Source organism: Heliconius melpomene, chromosome 15 (assembly GCF_056956725.1).
Source record: "Heliconius melpomene rosina isolate 202511_hmr_F chromosome 15, ASM5695672v1, whole genome shotgun sequence".
Lineage (NCBI taxonomy): Eukaryota > Metazoa > Arthropoda > Insecta > Lepidoptera > Nymphalidae > Heliconius > Heliconius melpomene.
Window position 1 is genome coordinate 5,111,336 of NC_140403.1, and position 23,768 is coordinate 5,135,103.

At 30.8% G+C, this 23,768-nt stretch overlaps 3 protein-coding genes across 5 annotated transcripts; 1 reads left to right on the forward strand and 2 right to left on the reverse strand.

Moving 5' to 3' along the window:
• Nucleotides 1-603: 603 nt before the first annotated feature.
• On the reverse strand, nucleotides 604-9,828 carry oys (lysophospholipid acyltransferase 6). 2 transcript variants are annotated; one of them, XM_085197987.1, is made up of 10 exons: nucleotides 9,418-9,827; nucleotides 8,900-9,039; nucleotides 8,465-8,542; nucleotides 7,946-8,037; nucleotides 6,072-6,313; nucleotides 5,521-5,653; nucleotides 2,869-3,089; nucleotides 2,422-2,619; nucleotides 1,460-1,611; nucleotides 604-952 (listed from the first exon to the last, which is right to left on the reverse strand). In XM_085197987.1, exons 1-10 carry the CDS (start codon nucleotides 9,499-9,501, stop codon nucleotides 781-783), a joined length of 1,512 nt encoding a protein of 503 aa, XP_085054113.1. In that variant the 5' UTR covers nucleotides 9,502-9,827; the 3' UTR covers nucleotides 604-780. The 2 variants fall into 2 exon arrangements, with proteins under 2 accessions (XP_085054113.1, XP_085054114.1); XM_085197988.1 differs by lacking the exon at nucleotides 8,900-9,039 and having other exon boundaries at nucleotides 9,418-9,828.
• An 806-nt stretch (nucleotides 9,829-10,634) lies between these two features.
• On the forward strand, nucleotides 10,635-13,877 carry SCCRO3 (defective in cullin neddylation 1 domain containing SCCRO3). The gene is made up of 3 exons (XM_085198607.1): nucleotides 10,635-10,825; nucleotides 10,909-11,133; nucleotides 11,203-13,877. The coding sequence occupies exons 2-3, from the start codon at nucleotides 11,058-11,060 to the stop codon at nucleotides 12,111-12,113; spliced, it is 987 nt and encodes a 328-aa protein (XP_085054733.1). The 5' UTR covers nucleotides 10,635-10,825; nucleotides 10,909-11,057; the 3' UTR covers nucleotides 12,114-13,877.
• Nucleotides 13,878-14,083: 206 nt separating this feature from the next.
• Nucleotides 14,084-23,637, reverse strand: eRF3 (eukaryotic translation release factor 3). 2 transcript variants are annotated; one of them, XM_085198606.1, is made up of 12 exons: nucleotides 23,451-23,637; nucleotides 22,644-22,861; nucleotides 22,040-22,145; nucleotides 21,388-21,534; nucleotides 21,000-21,145; nucleotides 20,418-20,572; nucleotides 19,906-20,023; nucleotides 19,219-19,422; nucleotides 18,482-18,640; nucleotides 18,077-18,181; nucleotides 16,674-16,842; nucleotides 14,084-16,317 (listed from the first exon to the last, which is right to left on the reverse strand). In XM_085198606.1, the coding sequence occupies exons 1-12, from the start codon at nucleotides 23,509-23,511 to the stop codon at nucleotides 16,274-16,276; spliced, it is 1,632 nt and encodes a 543-aa protein (XP_085054732.1). In that variant the 5' UTR covers nucleotides 23,512-23,637; the 3' UTR covers nucleotides 14,084-16,273. The 2 variants fall into 2 exon arrangements, with proteins under 2 accessions (XP_085054732.1, XP_085054731.1); XM_085198605.1 differs by having other exon boundaries at nucleotides 23,274-23,637.
• Between the last annotated feature and the right edge of the window lie 131 nt (nucleotides 23,638-23,768).

A 23,768-nucleotide genomic window follows, 5' to 3' on the forward strand; every position in this document is an offset into this window, starting at 1 on the left:
CTTTAGTTTTCATTAACAATTAACCGTAATTAGACATCCAATTAACAAAGTAGCTTGCTTACTAAAGGCTAACCTAAACTATATTCAGCTATAGGATCTAACCCAACTTTTAAAGACCTGGTTAGTCCATAAAAAAAATTGTTCATAATAATAAATAGCCTTTTATTTCAACTTTAACAATATAAGGTAATAATAGAGATATAACATCAACCCATGTTGTTAAAGAATTAAATAAAAATAATAATTCAAAAATTGATTTTCATTACTGGCCATAAGGGAACAAGAGTAAGTCACATATTTTTGTCATTTTGTTTAATATCTGATCAAAATTATGAACTTTACAATAGTAATATTTTTCAATTGTAGTTATTTGATAATAATACACAATTAAAAAAATCAAATTTATGCACCAGACGGAACCCAGTATTGAGAAACGTCGTTTCCCATTTTCATCCCGATTTTATGAGTGGGAATTGAACACACAAGTGGGAACACGTGGGGAATTTTACAACTGTTGCGTTTACGACGTCGGCCTACTTATTTAACTTATTAAGCAAGTAGTTTAATTGAACGGCTAATTAAGATAATTGACAACGTCGTATATTGAAATAACCATATAAAAACAATCTTATATTATTTTGTTTTTAAATTGTGCTACCTGACGAATGCATAAAAAATTGTATATTAATAGTTTTGTTCTATTGTGTATAAATAATTTATATAAAATATATAATTCATAAAATATTATCTTTAACTTCTGTACTTATGTAGATCTGTACATTAGGATGCTTTAAATTTTCCGTTGGCATCACCGTTACTCGTTCTAGAAATTTCTTTAGAATACTTCGATGACACTGATATTTCTTGTTTTTGTGGATTCACGTACGGTTTTGACTTCGCCGGCAATAATAATGTACCCAGTGCAATGAAATGCAATGAGTAATACAACTTTCTGAAATATGAAATAAAAATATTGATATAGTACAGTCAATAATTAATTTTAAATTATACAAAAGACAATTATATATGTGTAAATAAATAAATACATAAATGTACTATAATAATGTATGAAAGAAAAAAAAAATTGTCGGTAGGGGTCTCATCCAACCCCTCTAGTATAAGCTCTAGATATATAAGTACAGTTTAAATTGTCCCAAAATTAAGTACGCCACATTAAAAGAACTTTCTTAAAAATAAAAAAAGGCACGGGCAACTATGCGCATAAAAAAAAAAGTACAGTCAATAATAAATGTCTACATACATTGTAGCCTATGAGTTAATCTTCTACGGTAATCTTTATATATCCCTATGAGTTAATCTTTATATATCAGTTATATTACTGTAAAGTTTCAAGTTTGCAAATTTTTCTTATAATTTGTCTACAACATAACAAATATGTTTATGAGGGCGAAGTCTTCTTTCACTAGCAAGTTATATACGAGTATATAATTCGACATACCCGTAGAACACGAGGCTCGGCGACAGGTTCAACAGAACGAAGGGCACCGTGGCGTAGGTCATGGCCACTCGCGTCGTCACGAATGTTAGCGCGTCGTATAATATCTTTTTCGGTTTGCTGTCCAAGAACATTGGACGGGCAAATGCTCGCACCTGTGTTATAAGTGAATAATTTAGTTTTTTTTAGGTTCACGCTGTATCCCGCATGTAGCAGGGAATTAAGTGAAGAGATTCTCTGTTCCCCACTTTTCGCTGATTTTTTGGGGCTTTACGTGTTGAGAGACGGAACTCTACGACGCTCTTAAATCGCTCGAAAGACGCTTAGACGCTCGAAATATACTAAAAAACAATATTTTTTCCTCGGAGTAGGAATCGTTAATAAACATTTTAATATTTGTATACTTTGTTAATAATATAAATAGGCAACTAGGGAGGGCAGAAGTACGCAGTCCAAGGACGTTTACAGCGGCCTTTACGTTGGACTCATCAAGTATAGGTATTAGTTATATATAATATTTAGTAAAATAATATTTTTATTTAACAGAAAGACTAAACAAACAACATAATAATAATATACATGTAATATAGTAATATTATTTTAGCTTCACGCTGTATCAGAAAGTAATGTTTAAAGGGTATTTATTGTTAACATACTTCGTTCTGATTAAGACACTTCCGTTCCCCACTTTCCGCCAATTTCTGGAGGGATTCTAGATGTCCTTATTGAGTTAAGATGAGTTAGAGTTAGATGTCCCTATTGAGTCCGCCGATCAACACCGCGCTTTATCTAGTTAACATAGGGAGGAAATTAAAGTACTAAATATTTTATTTTCTTGAGTGGGAGTCGAACCCATCAGAAGCGGCGTTGACTTCCACCACTTAATACGCAATGCCTCTAGATTTCGACGGCAAATGATGTGTTCTTGCCCGGTAAAAAAAAGAGTTGCTAAAAAAAAACCCCACCTTCTTAGCAGCCACAGTAAACAGTCCACCCGCAAAGAAGGTGAGGTAGTACCCGGGGTGGAACCCGTGCCACAGCGCCGACAACGCGTAAACGCGCGCCGTGCGCAACGCCGCACCGCGCTCGTACGCGACCGCGCGCAGCCACGCGTTCGTGTTACGGTTCCAGCTCGACACCGCCGCGCGGAAGTTTTGCGCTAGCTGCACAATATAATATATGTCATCATGAGCGTAGGAAAAAAGAGGGGAGCAGGGGGGTGGAGTGATGTTGTGGATTCGATTCCCTTTGAAAATGATATATATAGCTTACGCTGTATCCCTTGAGGGGTAATCAGAGAGAACGGAGCGTCAAGCGCTAAGCTGTCTACCTTTCGCCTCGTCCACTGTCATTCTGTGAAAACTGTGGATGGAGTCTCTTAACATGGTTAAAAAAATATTTCCACCGCTCACCTCAAATCCAAAAACATCAACATTTGACATTTTGTCCCACTTTGGGGCGCCATTGTTGTCGTAACCGTTGAAACCCATTCCTGAGTTATTGCATATCGCCTCGCTTAGCAACCACGCGTGGTAGTACTTGCATCTCACCACGAGAGTCGACAGGTACGCGTACCACAGTAGATATACCGCCGACCACGACCGAGAAACTTCAGACGTAGGATCTTGCAAGTCTATGTATAATCATAAAAAAATATAGTTTAGATATTTCTTAAGCTTCACGCTGTATCAAGAAAAAGGAAGGAAGGGTAGGTATTTAGAGTTAAGTATGTCATTCTTCACTCTCTATCAAAAATCGGGAATTGAACCCACAGCCGTCGCGTCTACGACCTTGAGGCAGAGGTTGTTTTAAATTTAAAAATGTGTAGCAAAACTTTATTTCCTACTTCTAATCTTGTAATGCGTAATAAAAAAATATTTTTAGTGGTCAATTTCAATAAAAATAAAATAAACGATAACCGCTATTTATTTCATCTATACTAATATAATAAAGCGGAAGAGTTTGTTTGTTTGTTTGTTTGTTTGAACGCTAAGATCTCTGGATCTACTGGATCGATTTACTTTGTTTTTGTTTTGTATGAAAGCTGCATTCTTCAGAAGTGCTATAGGCTATATAATATTACATTACACATATATACTAATAAATTAAAATACTTTCTAATTTGACATGCAATTTATTCTGCCATGTTAATAACAACCGCCGTCGCTACGCGACCGCGTTCCGCGTTACCGCGTTATTTTGATATCCGTCATCCTTATGAAAATAAATATAATAGTCACTTTTAGCATTTCATCTACATTGAAATTATATTTCTATACAAATTATATTCTTATATTTCAAGCAGGCGTAGCCGCGTCGAGGTCCGCTAGTAAATAATAAAATACTAATATAATAAAGCGGAAGAGTTTGTTTGTTTGTTTGTTTGTTTGAACGCTAAGATCTCTGGATCTACTGGTCCGATTTACTATGTTTTTGTTTTGTATGAAAGCTGCATTCTTCAGAAGTGCTATAGGCTATATAACATTACATTACACATATGTACTAATAAATTATAATACTTTCTAATTTGACATGCAATTTATTCTGCCATGTTAATAACAACCGTCGTTGCTAAGCATCGGTTTGCAAAGTTTCTTTGTTGTTTTAAGAAAACGTCACCCAAAATGAACTTATATTTTGATATTCATCCTTATAAAAATAAATATATTATATAATATTTAATAAATATTCTTATAGTTCAAGCAGGCGTAGCCGCGTCCGTGTCCACTAGTAAATAATAAATAGATATTTAATGGGATGTAAAGGCCAATGACCTAAAAGGTTCATTTATTTATTTGTTTGTTTATAAACAATGCAATTTCTGTTTAAAAAGTGAGTGAGCTCGAGGACTTTTTAAAAAATATAAAATTTAAATTAAAATAATTATTTAATTGGAAAAGTAACCGGTTATTTATGCCAACTTAAACAGGCTTATTCTTTTTATTAATTTGATAATGCAATACAAGTAATAAGGCAACTCAAAGAAAAAAATGTTATTTTTCTTATTCTAAGAATGTGCGTTGGCGCAGGGTGCCAACTCAGTGGTTAAGGACGACGTAACTAAAATTTTCTAGACATCGTGCCAATAATAAGGCGTTTGACTTCATTATAACTATTTGTAAAATTTTATTTAGATGTGAGGCCGTTGTAGCGGTTTTGAGTTTAACTTTTGGAAATAGAGTACTTTTGCCACAACCATTGCATCCATTTACATATATCAGTGCCAGCTGCACAAAAACCGCGTTAACTTTGCCTAATAAAATTATTTTTAGTATTTCCTCATTATTAATTCTATCCTCGATTATTTTCAGTATTTTGTTATTATTTTAAAACATATCTTTATAACGAACGATATTGACAAGAAGTATATTGACTAGATTATTCTAGTATAAAAGATAGCACCATGACCAATTATATAAATTGTATAATAGCACATCACAGGCTATAAGCATTGAAATATCATCGAGCTATCTTTTACTTCGATGAATACACGGTGAGGCAATTTTAAAAAGCGATGACGAAATGTCCATGTATATTCTATGCTTTTGTTTATTTTAGATAGTCCATTCATTAGTAAAGGCTCTAGGGTATACAACAATATTTTCTATATAACCAACTGTACGCGGGATATATAACTTTTAATCATGTCCTATGGACGGTGGAGGCGCAGGAAAAAAATAATCTATAGGTTCTACATATAATAAAACTAACCGCCGTCCGGACAAGTAAGTATGTCTGTCTGTGTATAATAGCATGCAAAAGCATTAAAAATGTACGCACGTTATTCTCAGGACTAATCAGGCGTAATCGATTTAAATGCAGTTTTCAGTAATACCTGGGTAGATGTGAAATAAATAAACATTTTTCTGTTAAATACGACTCAAATTACGATTTATTTGGTGTATAACAATATCGATTACCATACTTAAATAATTAAACTTTTTGTCTTAAATGCAATTAATAAAATATTACTATAGATCAAGCGGGCAACGCTGCACGGGGGTTTAGTATTAAATACACGTAATTAAAATCTGATTAAAGAGAGATAAAATTCTTAGACTTACCTTCCAATAAGGTCAATGGGTAGCGTTCTGCAAGCGATAAGTACAACACAGCCGCAGCTACTGAGCCTGCCACCTTATATAATACAGCCCATCTAGGAGATGGCTCTTTTTCATCAGATTTTTTATATACTTCCTAAACATAATTAATTATTATACTAAATTAATGATTGATGTTAAAAATTTTATGTTTCTATGACGCTTGTAACATTATAAGAGCCAAAAGACGAAAATAAAAGTTTTTTTTATTTCCTTTTGTAGAAAACATTGTAAAAAATACTAATGCTTGTATTTTTTTGTTTCTTTGTAAGAAATTATTAACTTTCAGCCCAATTTTAAAGATATTCCGTGTGGAGTGCCGGAAGATGCGAAAATGAAAATCATTCGCTCTCTGAGTGGGAATCGAACCCATAGCCATATTTTTAATATTTTATAAAATTTATAATAAATGAGAACATGTGACGACTGATTATATTTTATTCTTTTACATATAAAAAAAATAGAACACAGTAACTACAAATTAAAAAAATATTAAAATAATGACATCCGCTCACTTTGTTTACTCGATCGCCTTCAATGAAACTGATGTAATCTGAATAGAACACAACTGGTCCACACATCAACGTTTGGAAGGCTAAAGTGTATGCGAAATATTCAAGAGGCGACGGTATTTTTTCAACGTTCAACCTTTTATCTTGAGACTCTACAGAATTCGAATTTATTTCCTTTTTCGTTAAATTATCTTGTATTGTATACGCTAATGATGTAACCCTTTGCGTTATCACCATTAACGGTCCTGTAAAAAATATATTTTTTATAAAATGAAATATATTTATATTATTAATTGTTATTCCAATGAGAGTTGTATTCCGCACACAACAGGTAGGCAGTACTTAAACAGTAACCTAGTGTTAAGACACTCCGTTTCCCTCTTTCCGCCGAATTCTGGAGGCATTGCGTGTGGAGTGGCGGAACTCAACGCCGCGCTTTGCCTTTATTATTATTTATACGTCTATTTTTTTTTTCAGCTTCTCGTTGTGTTCTATATGTAGCAGGGCAAGCAGAAGGCTATTTTTAATATACTCCGCCTCTTGCTTTCCGTCAAATTCTGGAGGCATTTCGACACCACAACGAAGAAATGAAAATATTAAATATTTTATTTCCTCGAGTAGGAATCGAACCCACAACCTGTCGCGTCACACGCTTCACGTCACACACACTGGCCTCAAATTATAATTTTGTTTGGCCACAAAATATAATTGTATTACATTGTACAAAGGAAAAACCTGGAAAAATACAATGTGAGCTGAACTAGTACACACCAAACAAAACAAACAGTAGTATAAACTTGCAATAATTAGCGATTGCATCATCAAAATGAAATGAATTACTAATAGACTATTACAATACAGCGTAGGTGGTGCGGCTAATAGTAATAAGTACAGTACTGTCAACCAATCGTGGCCGCCTTGAAGTTAGCTGCGCAGATTTCATTAAAGATTTTTTTCTTTCATTTGATTATTTTCTTCTCGAGTAAAGAATGCGCAAAAGTTCAAAAAACCTAACTTCAGGACGGCCGCGATTGGTTGGTTGTACTGTAACCAGCCTTAAACCTGTGACTAATTAACCAATGAAGACTGCCTGTTGTCAGATTTATTTATTTGATAAAAAATATAAATACAGTTATTAAAAAGATATAACATAAATATAAATAGAAACTTTAATCCTTTAAATTGTTAACACTAGCATAATATATAAAAATATTAATTCCACAAGTTGAATATTTAATTGTTATTAATAAATCATATTCAAAGAAAATTAAAAGGTAAAAAATCATATACATAAATTAGGAGGATATTAAATTTCAAAAACACCTAATGTGATATGTAATCATGACTGGTGAAATATGTATACAGAGGTATTATTCAAATAAAAACAAAGAATATCCATTTTTTTAAATATATAGATGTTAACTGGAATTTAGCCTTTTCATATGTAAACCAAATGGCTACTTTTCAACAGGCTCAATTTGCTAAGAAATCACAATTAACATAATCATACTTCATATTCCTTTATGATCATTGCCTCCATTGTGTAAAATAGTTCCTCTAATTTAAATTATTATCGAGATTGTTGTAGCACAGTAAAATGGAGTCCTGTAAACTTTGTGTAATGCAATGGTTATATTATCAATTTCCATTTATATCCTTTTTATTATTTTCATTTCCTTTCTATTATAAAAAGCAAAGGGGGATGTCGAATCAACCACCATCCCAACCATCAACCCATCATTCAATGCACAATTTTCGAAAATATACACTAAGTGTCACTCTGTCTATCCTGCTACATGAGGGATATAGCATGAAGATAAAAAGTTGAAATTATTCAATGAATGTATAGTGTATGTTATAAATATGACTTTCGTTACCTGTTATATCTAAGGTATAGTCTGCTGTGTGATATATTTGTCGATGCAAATGCAAACATGATAAGTATAACATAGATGCTGCTAAAATTATGCTGAAATAATTAAAAAAATATATTCAATGTTTCATAGTAAAATTAAAACACATAATTCATAACATATGCGTTATATCAAGTTATACTCAATAATATTGTACCTAAAAATATTTCATTATTTTGATTTTAAACTACTAAACGAAATTCAATCATTAACTTCATTCTGTATCCCACATATAGCAGGGTAGGTCCATGTTTCTGCTAATTAATTATTTACCTTTTTATATATTTTATCAAAAGTAATGAGATCAACACACAGAAACAGCGGCCGATGTGGCATAGTGGTAATGCATCTGAATGAAAATGCAATAGTTGTGAGATCTATTCACACACAGGGAATAAATAATTTTTATTTTCCGATCGTTCTCGATAATTATAGTATAAAAAAATATATATAACAACAATAATAATGCATTAAAATACATACTTTCCTACTAAATGCTCAGGTACAGTCTTTAACAAAACATAGCTCATCATTGGTAGAACTGATAAATGCACAGCTTGTCTGAAAAAAAAAACATTCACTGTAGTTCAATCAACAATTGTACCTATAATTGTAACTTCATTATTAACTTTATATTAGACTATGTTAAGATAGATATCTAAACTTCACTATTAGACTATGTGATAGTAAAGTTATAATTATATAAAAAAAAAATATAAATGAAATATATAGATATTAAAAATTATAAGCAATGATTATATCTAAGATGTGGCTTAAGACATGTTTTTGAAATAATTAAAACATACTTGACATTTAATCTTGTTTTGTATGTAATCAAAGTAAATTAAAGGAAATAAAACCCACACTTTAAAAAGTACAAGCTTAACTTAGATAAAAAAAATTAAATAGCTAACTTACTTGCCAAAGCAGAAATATCCCATTAGCAATCCTACAATAAGGCACAATGAATGGCGAAATTCTGGTGAAGCTAATTTTAATGGTTTTCTAAAAAGTCTGGCCACACACAATGCTGCTAGTTGTGCAATCAAAAAATTAACCTAATATATAAAAATCAAATGAAAATGTGCTCTTATATAATATAATAAAAACATAAAAGTGTTTAAAACATTTTTTCAATATATGATGACAAGATTATATCAATATAAGAAAAATTTACTAATTTAGATTTTTTCAAAAGTATTAAAATATTTATAATCAAAAATTATTTTTTAAAAAATCATACTTAAAGTTACATAAAACTTTTCATTGAATAAATTGTATCCTTAGAGCATAAAAATGCATTAGAAGTAGTTGTAATATTTTCTTAATTTAAAATAAAAGCTAATTTAAAAGATGTATAAATAATAAATATATTATCTAATGTGCTAAATATAAAAAATAAAACAAAGCCATATTAAAGTGTTTTTGTTACTTACCAAATCTATAGGAAGACCAAGCCTATTGGACAAAAACAGGAATATTTTACTACCATCATAATAATCATAGTAAGCTGAAGACATTCTGAATAACGTCTATTTGGATCAATAACTTTCTCAATACGTAGTTTTATATATAAACAATGTACGTTTTGTATATAAAATTTGTCACTAAATAATATTTCTTCTAAACGAGCTTAAAATACTCTTTTATTATTCAACACGTGTCGCATCAGTTGATTGAATATTAACTTTGCTACAACCATTAACTATTGCGCCAATTGAGTACAATACGTCGTACACAATATCGGCCGTTTTATGTATTAAACCGGTTCAATTTTCAATCTAAATCTATTAAAGAATTAGCTTGGTACACAAGCTCATGACTGATGACTGTCAAGCTAACTGTCAGTGTCAGTCGACTGACAAATGATATAATACTGTTCAGAAACCGAACAAATCAAGTTCAGTATTCATTATTCCGTTCGCATTATAAGGCGTACATTGTATAATATGATCCTTCTGTCATCATAAATCTTGGTTTAACCTAAAGAGTTGCTTACATTAACACAACACACACACACAACAAAATTTTAAGCTGCAGCGCAAAATTAAAAGCGAAGCTAACGAAAGCTTGTGTTGGTAGAACCCATTGCTTGAGTAAAAACAGAATCAAGACCACTTGTTATTCACAATTCTCCATACCAAAAATGTGCTTTCTTTGATACAAGTGTCGTTTCGTGGCGAACGATATCTCTTTAAAAAAATCAAAATTGTGCTTGAAAATTAAGAAAAATTGTATTATTTAAACATAAATGATCGCAACTCCTAAATATGAAAATCTTTCAAAAATATAAAGACTAATCACTGATTAGTAATCAGTGATTGGCGATTAATCCAGTTAGAGTTTAATTTAAAATGTGTAATAACCACGAATATTAAAGATATAATTCAAAACATTCTTTAAAAATAACTTAAATATAAATAACTTTAAAACTTTTCATATTTAAGTAATTTTTAAAGAAAAAGGTTTTACATTACTTTTTTTTATTTATTAAATGTTTATATAACAATTCAAAAATATCAAAGTTCAGATATCTATCTTAAAAGCTTCTATTGCAGCGAAAGGTTAAAACATTGTTGTTGCTCAATCATAGAGTAAAAATAAGATTTTAAGATTAGTTGTCATTGTGACATTAATTTCTTCTTTCGTAATCTGTTTTGGTTTTTGATTTGATATTAGGAAAAAAACATCTAGGAAATATGCATTAAAATCAAAATTATAAACATTATCGTTAATAACAAAATATTGGATTCTAAAAGAATCTAGAATGTGTAAGAATCAATTTCCTATGCAAATATTTGTAATTTGTACTTGAATTTCATTTTTATAAGAGAGGAGAGGATGGTAAGTAAAATCACCTACTGCCTTAATCAACTCGAATATTATGTAGAACATAGACACAAATATCAAACTTTTATACTTTTCAGGTTTTTATGAAACGATTTAGAAACCTTAGTAGGAAACTTATAGTTGATCATTATGTTGCATAGTATATTTTCTAAAATATTGAATAAAGCTGTTGGTGCATTACACAAACATTTTATGATTTGGAAGTTTCAATATTTTATCTTATCAAATGGGCCATTGTCTTAGCTGCTTCAACAACCAAACTAATACTGATATAGCAACATCACCTCCAAGACAGAAAGATGGTGAGTTGTTAGAAATTATTTGAAATAAATATGTCTAATAAAAATTATATTGAGTATTTTTTTTTTCAGAGATGATGGAAGTCATCTCAAATAATCAAGTACCTACAGTAATGATTTCAAATATTCCTCAAGAAGAACCACTATTACACAACAACGAGAATAATATTCACTGTTATAGAAATAATAGTCATATAACAAATACAAATGCTCTAAATTCCATTAATGAGAATTGTACTATAGATGTAGTACAAAAAGTGCATGTAAACAATGCAAAAACACCTAAAACTTTTTATCAGAAGCTACCTTCTATTCCAAGAAGCATGTCATCAATTGGGTCTAGCGAATCCCGTGTTTCTGAATCAAAAATTATTCAACTGTTTGAATTATATAAAGATAATTTAGATGATTCTATACTTGCCGATGGAATTGAAAATCTTTGTAACGATTTACAATTAAATCCAGATGATTTTAAAGTCTTATTACTTGCATGGAAACTAAATGCTAGCCAAATGTGTAGGTTTACTAAAACAGAGTTCATACAAGGTCTAAAAAGCATGAAAACAGATTCACTTAAAGGTGTGCAACAAAAACTAAATGATATCAGTCAAGAATTGAAAAGGGATTCAGAGCAATTCAAAGACTTATACAGATTTACATTTAAGTTTGGTTTAGATGTAACTTCAGGCCAGAGGATATTACCTGCAGATATTGCTGTGCTGCTCTGGCGTCTAGTCTTCACCAACAATGAACCACCTATATTAGACAGGTGGTTAGCTTATCTTGAAAAAAACCCTCATATTAGGGGAATTCCAAAGGATACATGGTACATGTTTCTTAACTTTTGTGAATTTGTAGGTGATGATCTGAGTAGTTATGACGATACAGAAGCATGGCCTAGTTTATTTGATGATTTTGTGGAGTATGAAAATGATCAAATGAATCAGAATATTAGTAAAAATGAAATAAAAATTGAGGATTAAATTAATATTTTGCCAAAATATTTTTTAAGCTACTATAGGTACTTAAAATTTGAGACTGATATTCTGAATATGATTGTTTAGTGAGGATCATTTTTTAAGTAGTTATCTGTCTAATTGATTCATGTGAGTATTAGTTATTCACTGGAGAGATTCTAATTCAATCAAATGTAAATATTGTTTATTTTATATTTAAATAAGTATTGTGGGACTATATAATTATTTAAGTCCTAGTTGTATGTACTATTGACATTCCAGAAATGGAATTAGCCAAAATTTGTAAATAAGTAGTACTCAAAAACACTTGCTTGTTTGGCAAATTTTTAAGCAATTCAGCCACAAATTTTATAGTTATTTACTTTCACTGTAGTAAGCTTACTTAATAGCACTTAATTATGCCTTGATTGACTTTGTAATAAATTGATTACTCTTCATAACTTTATATTTAATAATAAGTGTATAAATAAATTTTAATATGATAATATTAATAGTAATTACCTTCTTTATTATTTTCTGTTTGTATTGTGTACTATTTATTTTTTTAACATAAACAAATTGTTACTAGACATCACGTGTGTAATTTTGCAATTCTTTATTGAAAATATAATATGAAGTTCATATAAGATATTCAGAAGCATATTTCTATGTAAACTAAATAATATAAAAACTAAGCTGCCATATTTATATTATTTAGATTTGTTATTTTACTTTATTCTAAACTATTCTATTAACTTTAAAAAAAAAACCAATTCTGTTTTCATAAAATACAATTTAATAAAATTGTATATGATTAAATTAATATATATTGTGTGTCTTCACAAGAAGTAATTTCAAACCATTATATTACCTGCATGAATTTTAGTGATTTTGTAAATTAATCTATAAATAGTATAATATGGTGTATCATGTAGTAGCTGTTTCTGTTAATGATTGGTAAAACTGCAATCACTTTTTTTTTAGTATCCCACAGATGGCAGAGTAGGCAGAGGGAACTTGAAAACCTAGTGTTTAGACACAATTCTCCATTAAGGGATTGCCAATCCCTACTATCCGCCGAATTCTTGAGGGACTGTTTGTGGGGTGGCAGAGCTCATCAACTCTTTGCCTCGTTACCAGATTGAAGAAATGAAAATATTCAATATTTCTTATTCTTTATTAGTTAAACCCATAACTGTTGCGATTTAAGTTATTACTGAATTTATCTTCATAAGTTTTGCAAGGACAGTTGGTCAAATATAGGTTGTTATTTATCTATTTTTCTGAGTTGAAATGTATGCAGACAACGAATGAGGTGGCAAATTTTGGAAATTTTCTTTAGTTTTTAATAGCAGAGATTAGTTTTATATATTCATATAGTCCAAATAAATTTGGTTATTTACTGTATTTAATGTAGGTAACTAAATATTTCGATGTCTAGTAACACCCATTTAAAGTCATAAACTTGTTTGTAATAATTTCATTAAATGTAAGTCATAAGACTGCTATTATATTTAAAATAAAATTGGTTTGTGATAAAAAGTCTGAAGGAATTGCAGTCAACGTGTACATACATGTATGTGTAATATTTAACAACTAATGCAGAAAAATATAACTTTTTTCTTAAAAACGTATTTTTAAAAACCTCATATGGAACACTCCAAGGAAAGGATTAAGGAGATTGAACGGGGTAGATTTGGTTATATCACATCCAAAGTCAGTTAAAATTTAAAAACCAATTTATAAGCATGTAAATATACAATGTAATATAAAATATTATTCATCTGACCACATTTTGAGTTTTTCTAAATGTTGATAATGTCTGTACCTAAGTTTCTTATCTACTCTAATAGTCACAAATATTTTCTAGTTCCTTTATAGAAACGAAAGTAGAAATAGTTAAAAGAAACATATTAATCGATTCCATTATCATGGTTGTGTTGCTTACAATACATAAGTATTTGTGATACTTCCAGTGAAAGAACAAAAGGCGAGTGTTATAATAAAATTTTATTTTATTTTAAACAAAATAATATAGTTGCTGACAGCCGGCGAGCTGTCGTAACTCGTACGGCAAAGGCGCGAGGGACGAACGCGGTCCCCCAGCGGGAACATGAAGGCACTACGACACCCCACTACAAGCATCGTCGACAAATAATATATACCCTATACAGTATAGCGCAGGTGACCCGCGGTAGGCGGCTGCGTCCGTCTCACGTTTTGATCACTAATATACACAAAATATCCGTATTGATAATAACATATTAAAGGTCCGCCTCGATTGTAAAAAAAACTGATTATATTAATAAGCAGATATTTTATACTCCACCTTATTACACAACAATTGAGTAGTTATTTCTCGTATATGTATAAAATAATTATATGGCTTTACGTAAGTACGTTGTTCTCACATAGACACTCCAGACGATATATAATTATAAATAGGGTTTATGTTTGACACCCTCCATCTCAAATATGCAATAAGAGTTAAAGGAGAGCAGAAGGATTTTACCAGGTGTTTCTATTAAGTTGAAGGATTCTAAAAAATATTGCGTGTAATATAATCAGTGTTATAAACATACCTAACGATTACGAGTTCTTATCAGGCTTCGTAATTTTTTTTATTAAAGTATAGATATAGCAAAATAATTTGAAAATAAAGTAAATAGTTTCGCTTTAAATTATGAGCCAGTTAGATAATTTTAATTCACATAGATTTGAAATAACGCTAGGTGTTGGATGATCATAAAATATCATAAATAAACATGTGGACCGGCACTGTGGAACGGTCACTGATTGAAGTTTGCGTACAATGATCATCTTTAAGCATATGAGAGCTTCATCTATTTTATGAATAATATAAAAACAAATAATAGCAATATCCATAATTTTTTTCGATGTTTTCGCATAATTAAGTTATAATTTTATTATCTAATACTACACATGTCTAAGTTATAGCTCAATAATATTTGTTATTAAGTTATAGCAACTATTACTAATGTTTCATTTAATTTTCCAAATTTTAATCTGAATGGGAGATTGCCTAATTTGATTCTATATTATTCATATAACACAACACAGTCAGGGCTTTAGTATCACTTGGTGCTCGTTTTATTTTTTTTATATACCTTTCTACACTTTCAGCAGATTATGTAAAGCGGCGGCGAAATAAACAACAGATTTAATATATGCTTAATAATAACATTTTAATATTATTTTTCCTTTTTGTGTGCTTTTAATAAAATTTAATATCTTATATATCAATCAACTTTTAACAATAGACTGCAAAATAATTTGTTATTTATTGCTGTTGGATTAGTTTAAAAATTGTTATTATTTGGTCCTGTTTGCACCATATTAGAACATTTGCATTTGACATGGCTCGGATTTACTAATAAAATCACGCAGTATATTACAGGTGGACAGCTGTTATCAGATAACCATTTGCTTTAATTTTACACAACTTTACATGAAGGGCGCTTTGATGTAAGAGCACAAAGGACATAAACCACCGACGAGTTATAAGAAAAAAACTTTTGGGTGTCGCAAATACGTGATAATTTTCTCATATTTATTTTCGACTTAACGATAGCAACGCCTAACTTCTGTTAAGTCACTGTATTGAATGAGATCATGCAGTGCTTATTTTTATATAAATTTGTTTTCTAATAATTATACATAAATAATATTATTGCAACATAATGATATTTATTACAAAAATTCGCGTAATCAATAATATATTTGAAAATTAAATTACTTAATAGTTTCTCCAATATGTCAAATTTATACACAACAAAAAAACATAATTTGAGCTCAAAAGTAAAGATTTCTTTACGTTCCTGCACCTAATCAATATTTATTTACTAAATTAAAAAATAAAAATAATATCGCCATAAACAGTATTTAACGTTGCTAGCGATAGTTCGCGTGTGTGTTGTTATTCGAATTAAAATGAAGCGAAAAAATTGCAATTATATGAAAACAAACTTGTTCCTCGATGGCAGTGGCCGCAAACAGTTCCACAGGGACTAGCTTTTCTATTTTTCGAAAACACCAACGATAAAGCAAATACACTTGAGCTCTCACGTAGATCTCTCAAAATTCTGAATTACATAATACATCCACTCTCTGATGATACAGGTTTGGAAATGCCTATCCTAACTAAATTACGAATTGTAGTGCCATGTTTACTCAATCACCTTCAGGACCTTGCCAATTGCAATTGTTTTATCTGAAACAATATAAAGTGTCATTTTTAATGTGTGGTTCATTTAAAATGTTAATTTCGTAAGAGGAATTAATTTGAATATACAATGACTAAGCAACAATAAAGACATTTAAGTATATTTTTTTATTGGGATCGTCTTAGCATAGTGGTACATCTAACTGTTAATGAAATGATTGTGAGTTTCATTTCCACTCGAGGAATTTATTTTCATTTCCCCGCTCTGGTAAACAAACTGGGGCGTTAACTTCCGCCACTCCACATGCAATATCTGGAAAATCCGGCAGCTTTAAGCAGTGTTTCAGCTTCCCTATGCCTAACCTAGTACGCGAAAAAAATTAAAAATAAACAATCAAACCTACTTTCATCTCTTAATGTGAATCTACCCATTTGGGCGAACTTCTTAAAAGGCTCTAGACAGATGATACCCGCACACTCTATCCTCATAATGGCCACCTGGTCCTGTTTCACGAACCGCGGCCGCGTTTTGGATTTTTCTCCAGTCTTCTTGTCTACTAGACAGATGAGAGCCTGTGGAATTTATTAAACATTATTTATCTAGATATACAGAGTGTTTTTTGTCTTCATCATTTTAAATGAAAGCAGCAGCAGAAACAACAAATAAAAGCTTAATACAATTAAAATACGATATTTTGCCAGAAATGAAAGCTACTTTTTTAAACAAAATAAATAATAATATTATGGTTGTAAAATAAAACGCCATTTGTTAAGAATGTCGCACCCATACAATAACAATTTTACGAAATCGAGTCGTGGGTATTGGTGGTGAAAGTTGAGCGTTATTTAAGTTTACTAAAGAAAATCGATAATTGAGTAAAATAGAACCAATGATATCTCTTTTCTCGTTCTGGTATGATTTTTGACAGTGAAAAGTGGCATATTGGCAGCATTCAGTAGCATTTTTGTAGTATTAGGTATTACCGTTATTGGTATCTATTCATAACTCTGTTACACGTAATACGGTACGGATAAAAATCATGAAATAAAAATAATAATTCTACATCTTAACTGTTGAGGAATCTCTTATAATATTTCAATAATTTATTCCGCCGAGCGGCCCACACAACCGTGATTACATTCACACGCTTATGCCCCTGCGCCACGACGGCCACATTGTGTAGTTAATAACTATAGTCTAGTTAAAATAAAAGAAATAAATAAACGCCGTATTAAAAAAAAATTTTTTAGTGTGATAGACACTTTCCATTGACATAAAAAAAAAATTATGGGTAAACATATAAATTGTTAAGGTTTCGGCATAGAAAAAGCAATGCTAGGATTTAGTTCATTACAACCGCTTCTGTTTGTCAACACTCTTATGAGACTGCATAGATAGAACCTTGTCACTTCATAATATGTTGTTTTTTTTATTTCTCTTTAGTACTACTCTGGGCCCATTTAGTTAGTGGTTATGGACTTCATGGCTTTTGTTGAGAATAGTATACACCCAGCGGCATATGTTTATATTGTGGAGTATTACAAAAGATATTATTTTATGATAATAGAAGGCCATAGTTAATCAAATTTTGTCAAACTGCTAGTCATATAAAAACATAATTTATATTATGATGTGTAAGCATCAACCAATCTAACTAGAATAAATAATTAAAAAACAAAAAATTGTTTGCATTAAAATTTATACGTCCGAAAAGTAAATTATTATGTAATTTGGCGAGTGAAGTGTCTTAATACTAGGCTCCCTCTGCTAATGAAAAAAATTGTAAAAGTAATATAGAATAAGCACCTTAACAGTAACTTCTTCGGCTGCACAATGTATGTGCATCACAGCAGAGTATCCAGCACAAATTATAGATTTGTGCTCCAAAATTACAACTTGAGCGTCAAACACCTGAAATTAAATATATACATAATATATTTTAATTGTTATATTCAAAGTTTTCCAAAGAATAGTAATAGATGTAAGGTTGTGATTTGTATGTAGTAATCCCTAATACATAAAAGATACAATTACTTATTTAAATTAAGTTTTTATTTTATTTCATATATGTAAAGAAATATGTACATATGAATCAAAACAGTTCAATTGTCCCAACAATCATGAACTCAAATTAGTTATTACTTAAAAAATATCTACTATGTATAATTGAATATATGATTATTAATTTGCAAAAAAAAAAAAAATACATACCCGTCCAGTGGTAATCGGCTCAGCAGTATCACATAAAACAAAGCCTGGGGACACATCTTCCTCTTCAATTCCTTTAAGTTTAACTTTGACATTCTCACCGGGACCAATGGAAGTTACTTCTATATCATCTGACCATAATTGATCTACATTTACTTGAACCTGGCAATTAGTGATTAAATGTACTATACATTTATTTGTATAATAAATTGTTGAAACTAAAACATAGGTTGTTTATAAATAAAATTAAAACTTTCAAAGAGTCAAAATAATCTGTACTCCACTTTCCAATTAAGTTTGAGTCATTGAATGTAAAGAATCAGAAGACAACAATGCAGCATTTCAAACTTTTTTTTTTAAGCTTAACACTATTTCCCGCATATAACAGCGCAGAGGGAACCGAGTACCAAGACGGTCCATTCTTAATTATACTTCTTATTTTCGAGACATAGCTTCTTTCAGTAAGAGTATGGAAATTGACAATACCAATTTTTCTCGAAGTGGGACTCCAACACACTGTTCTACCTAGTTATATTTATAGTAAAGCTAATTTATACATTTTTTTTACATCAATTATATATTTATCATTCTAAAGTATAAAGTATATTATTGTAAAGTTTCATTTAAACCCGCTTAGTAGTTGTTGTGTGAAAGTGAAAAAAATTTACATCCTCACAAATTTTCACATAATTAGTATGTAGGATAATATGTTTTTAAAAAAATACCCTACCCCTACTTACCCTATTAGGCATAAGGAAAAGTATAGCACCCTTGCGGGTTGTGCCAGCTTCCACCTTCCCCATGAGTACAGTGCCCATGTCCTTGTACTTATCAACAACTGGCATGATGAAAGGACCATCCATCTTGCGGTTGAGCGACGGGAGCTCATCAATCAACTGGATGAATGATGGTCCACGGTACCAGGGGCATATTTCTTCTGTTACCTTAATACAGACATATGATTATTAAAACATATTATAGTTTGAAAATTAGAACACAACACAAATACAGAAATTAGTCATTTTTCCTTATGCAGTATTATTCACGACCGAATATACACACATATATTAGGGTACTTTATATAAAATACAATACTACATTATTTGACAAGACAGAAAAGATGGCTATATTCAAAATCTTATCATCTATAGAAATTGAATACACATATATACGTAATACATATAAATATCTCTTAATTGTACATTACAGATTTATTAAATGGACAAAAGTATATCAGACTACAGTGCAATACTACTGTATTTTCATATATTTCGAAAGTTTAGAAATAAATAAAAAACAATTGCACACCACTAGTGCATATCGCTCTGATCTCCTATCTTGCATACTCTCACTTAGTAATTTCTTGTCTGTCAATAACTCAGTAAAAGAAAAGTTTTAAATATATAGATAAAATAAATATTACTTACTCTTTCCAATAAACCTTGACCGGTTTGACCCGAAACTGGTAAAAATGACAAATCTTTAGCAGTGTTGAAGCCCAGCTTCTTGAGATATGGCATAATTTTGTCACGACATTCATTGTATCTGTAAATTATACATTGTTAATTAAAAATAAAATAGTATTCAATTAAATTATTAATTATTTATAATCATTAGTGGATAAACATTTAATAAATACTATTTTCTACAACAAATACTATTGTATATAAAATACTTAAATATTTATTGTAACACAAAAATTATAGGTTTTAGTTATAATAAGATATAAGCTATACTTTAGTTTTATATAGAAACTTAAATAAAAAAAAAATTCAAGGTTAACTTGAACATTTAGTATCATCAAATCTAATTTGAGTAACAATATGATGATAATATTCACACTTACTAATTACGTCTACTATCTGCGTGTGATAAGAATGAATATAATAAAAACAAATTGTCACTGAGAATAGGAAAAATTGGCAAATTAATACCACACCTTTTTTCATCCCAGTTTACTGTGGGGTCATCCATTTTGTTCACAAGAGCTACTAAATGTTTAACGCCGGCGGTTTTTGCCAACATAGCGTGCTCACGGGTTTGCCCCCCTCTGTCAAATCCTGTTTCGAATTCTCCTTTTCTCGCAGATATCACCTGTAATTTCATATGAAATAAGTTTTTACCATATTTTGAGATTAAATATAAAAACATATTTAATAAAATGTAGGTGATGTCCTCGACAGCAATATCACTTAAAAATATATCTACATTAAGTTTTAAAGTTTTCACTGAACTTTCAGTAATAATGAATATTTTCTAATTAACTTTTCTTAAATTTAAAGTTTTAGGCAATTGAACGCCGTTTCCCGCTTTTAACAGTGTAGGCAGAGGAAGCCTAGTCAAGTGTATAGACACCCTGTTTCTATAAGACTATCGTTTCCCACTTTTCGCCGCATTTCTGGTGCCATTGCTTGTTGAGGGGCAGAGCTCTGCGCTGTTTTGTTTGTCAGGTGGGAAAATGAAAATAATTTTAACAATCTATTATAAAGCTAAAGTTAAGTACACTTGTATTTAGACTTACAAGAACAGCAAGGTCAGCTTGTGCAGCGCCACCAATCATGTTTGGCACAAAACTTTTGTGCCCTGGTGCATCAAGAATTGTGAAATGCTTTTTATCAGTCTCAAAGTATGCCCTGCCAACTTCCACAGTTTTGCCCTTATCTCTTTCTGTATAAATTAAATAATAAATATTATAAGAAAAGTAAAAACATATAAACACATATTGTATATACTGTATGTAAAAGTTATAATATTCCATTACTGATAAAATAAAAACTTTTGTAATGAAAAAGAATTGATAAATTATGATAAAAATTATTTTACAAGCTTAGTTACTCAATAAACATTTTTGGAATAAAAAAAAGTAAATTCAAACAAAAGTATGTATATTACAATGGTAAAATAATTACCTTCTTGGTTAGTGTCAAGTGCCCAAGATAAATACCAAGATTCTCTAGACTTTTCTCTTGCTTCTCGTTCATATTTTTCTAATGTTCGTTTATCAACCATACCAGTTAATGACATAATCTGACCCCCAATAGTTGATTTTCCAGCATCTTGAAAAGTAATCATAAAAGAATAAATATAAAATAAATTAATAATTATAATGAGGCCACTTGCAGGAGTACAAGGACTGTAACACGAGGGTTGTGGGTTCAATTCCCACTCGAAGCCAAAGCCTAAAGTTAAAGCATATTTTCATTTCTTTTTTCTGGCACTAAGGCAAAAAGCTCTGCGTGAGTTCTACAACTCTGCTTGAGTTCCGCCACTAACACGCAATGCCTCAAAAACTCGGCAGAAAGAGAGAAACAGTGTCTTACCACTTGGTTCCCTCTGCCTACCCTGCGTGCAGGATACAGCGCTGAAGCTGATTAATTTATAACTGCTTACATGCACACCCAATTCACACACTATAATAAGTCAATAGATAAAAACTAGTTAAAGTTATTATTAAGCATCATTCGTATGTTGTATGTTCTTTTACCATATTATGCTTAGTTCTGATTTGTTAATACATTTATCATTGTTTTCATTTCCATGTGGATAAATATTTATACTCACCGACATGACCAATAAATACAACATTAACATGCTCCTTCTTGCTACGTGTGTCTTCTACCCTAGGTGGCTTCTTTTTAGGTATTTTTTTTGCAGCTTCTCCATCATCCTGAATCAATATAAACATATAATTAATAAATTAATTAAAGAAAAGAACAAATTGAATTGATGCAGATTTAATAGTTTCTACAAATTTACCACAGCCAGAAGAAAATTATTACTAGTTACTATTTTATGTATTTTGTTATGGACTTAATTTTGATATTGTCTACTAGGCCACAACTCCAAATAATTCCTACCTTGTAAGATAAAAATAAATATCATACTAACAATGGCAACTTAGAAAAAAAAAACAATACAAAAGTCAATTAGATATCTCATTGCCTAAATTCTTTTATCAAAATATACTAACTCATGCCTAGATAGACATGTTTAAATTACAATGACATTTACATAATTAATGCATAGAACTTGTTATATACAAAATTTGTTTTATGTTATCCCGTTTTTAATGCATTTCACGTTTTTAATGCATCACGGTTGCACATGCATTACAAATATTATTAAAAAAAAACCATCTAAATAGTATAATATAATGAGTTGTCACCTGTTGTTCTAATTCTTCTTCCTCAGCTTCGTTGTTGTCTTCAGGAGTTAAAAGGGCGTCATCTGCTTCCGCTTCCCAGCTATCAGCAGTAGGGCTTACGTCTGGAGGTACGGGCAGTGGGGCAGTAGCAGCAGCTGGAGGGACAGGAGGTGGCTCTTCTACGCGGGGAGATGCGGATGCCGCTCTTCCATCGCCACTTTCACCACCGTCTCCACATCCTTTCGAATTGACGGTCATTATTTATCACAGTCGTATCAATATATTAAGTTTCGATACTTATAAAATTGAAATGATATTTGCGAAATTAAGATTCAATAGTGAAAGTAAAAAATAACGTGCAAACTTCTTATTTCATAAACGGAGAGTTATAATTTGAGATCTTTGTTGAAGTCATTAGGTATTTATAGAGAAAGTTAGCTGTGAATATGTAGACATGCCGCGTGTCTCGACGTAACCCGTTAGAACTGGATTTAGAAAAAAAGAAAATACTGCAGTAACGTGTCTTTAAGTCACAGAGCATATTAAATTAATCATATTAATGGTGATTATTTATAATCTTTTTAAAATAAAGTACTTTTAGGAAAGTCTGATAATTTAATGAAAACTGACTATTGACAAGATGTGTCTTACCGTTCAAAACTGGACTTTCAGCCGAATTAGTTGACCCACTATCAGATTTTTGTGGGGAAGCAGGAGAATCGGTATTATCATCATCTTGGGAAGACTTACAAAAAGAAGGCACGAATTCCACGGCATTTACATTCAACGTGGAAAATTTTGTAGACATATCATTAGAATCTTTTGCACCTTGTTCACCTATAACATCAGCTTGACTTTCCCAAGAGTCCGGAGCACCGTTATTGGACATTTTTAAAAACGAGGCAATGTAAAATTAATAAATAAGTCTTTCTATTTCAATTATTTTTATAATTATTCGCGTTCTTTTCTCGATAGATCCGCGTGTGTCTTTATCTTACGCCGGAAGTTCATGGCAATTCGCCAAATATGTAACGATATAATACAGTTTTATTAAACAACAAAGTAAAGCCAATTTTATCAGTTGTTTTGAAATAAATATATTATATAACTATTTTTAAATTTCAAATATTTATAGTTTTTTCTAAA

Coding starts and splice junctions, on each gene's coding strand:
- eRF3 (XM_085198605.1), bottom strand. CDS start 23,511: ATGTCCAATAACGGTGCTCCGGACTCTTGGGAAAGTCAAGCTGATGTT. Junction 22,146..22,643: donor AAGAAGAATTAGAACAACAG/GTGACAACTCAT, acceptor ATATTGATTCAG/GATGATGGAGAAGCTGCAAA. Junction 19,423..19,905: donor GTCAAGGTTTATTGGAAAGA/GTAAGTAATATT, acceptor GTCTGTATTAAG/GTAACAGAAGAAATATGCCC.
- SCCRO3 (XM_085198607.1), top strand. CDS start 11,058: ATGGGCCATTGTCTTAGCTGCTTCAACAACCAAACTAATACTGATATA. Junction 11,134..11,202: donor ACCTCCAAGACAGAAAGATG/GTGAGTTGTTAG, acceptor TTTTTTTTTCAG/AGATGATGGAAGTCATCTCA.
- oys (XM_085197987.1), bottom strand. CDS start 9,501: ATGTCTTCAGCTTACTATGATTATTATGATGGTAGTAAAATATTCCTG. Junction 3,090..5,520: donor CCCATTGACCTTATTGGAAG/GTAAGTCTAAGA, acceptor GATTATACATAG/ACTTGCAAGATCCTACGTCT. Junction 2,620..2,868: donor TTGATGTTTTTGGATTTGAG/GTGAGCGGTGGA, acceptor TATATTGTGCAG/CTAGCGCAAAACTTCCGCGC.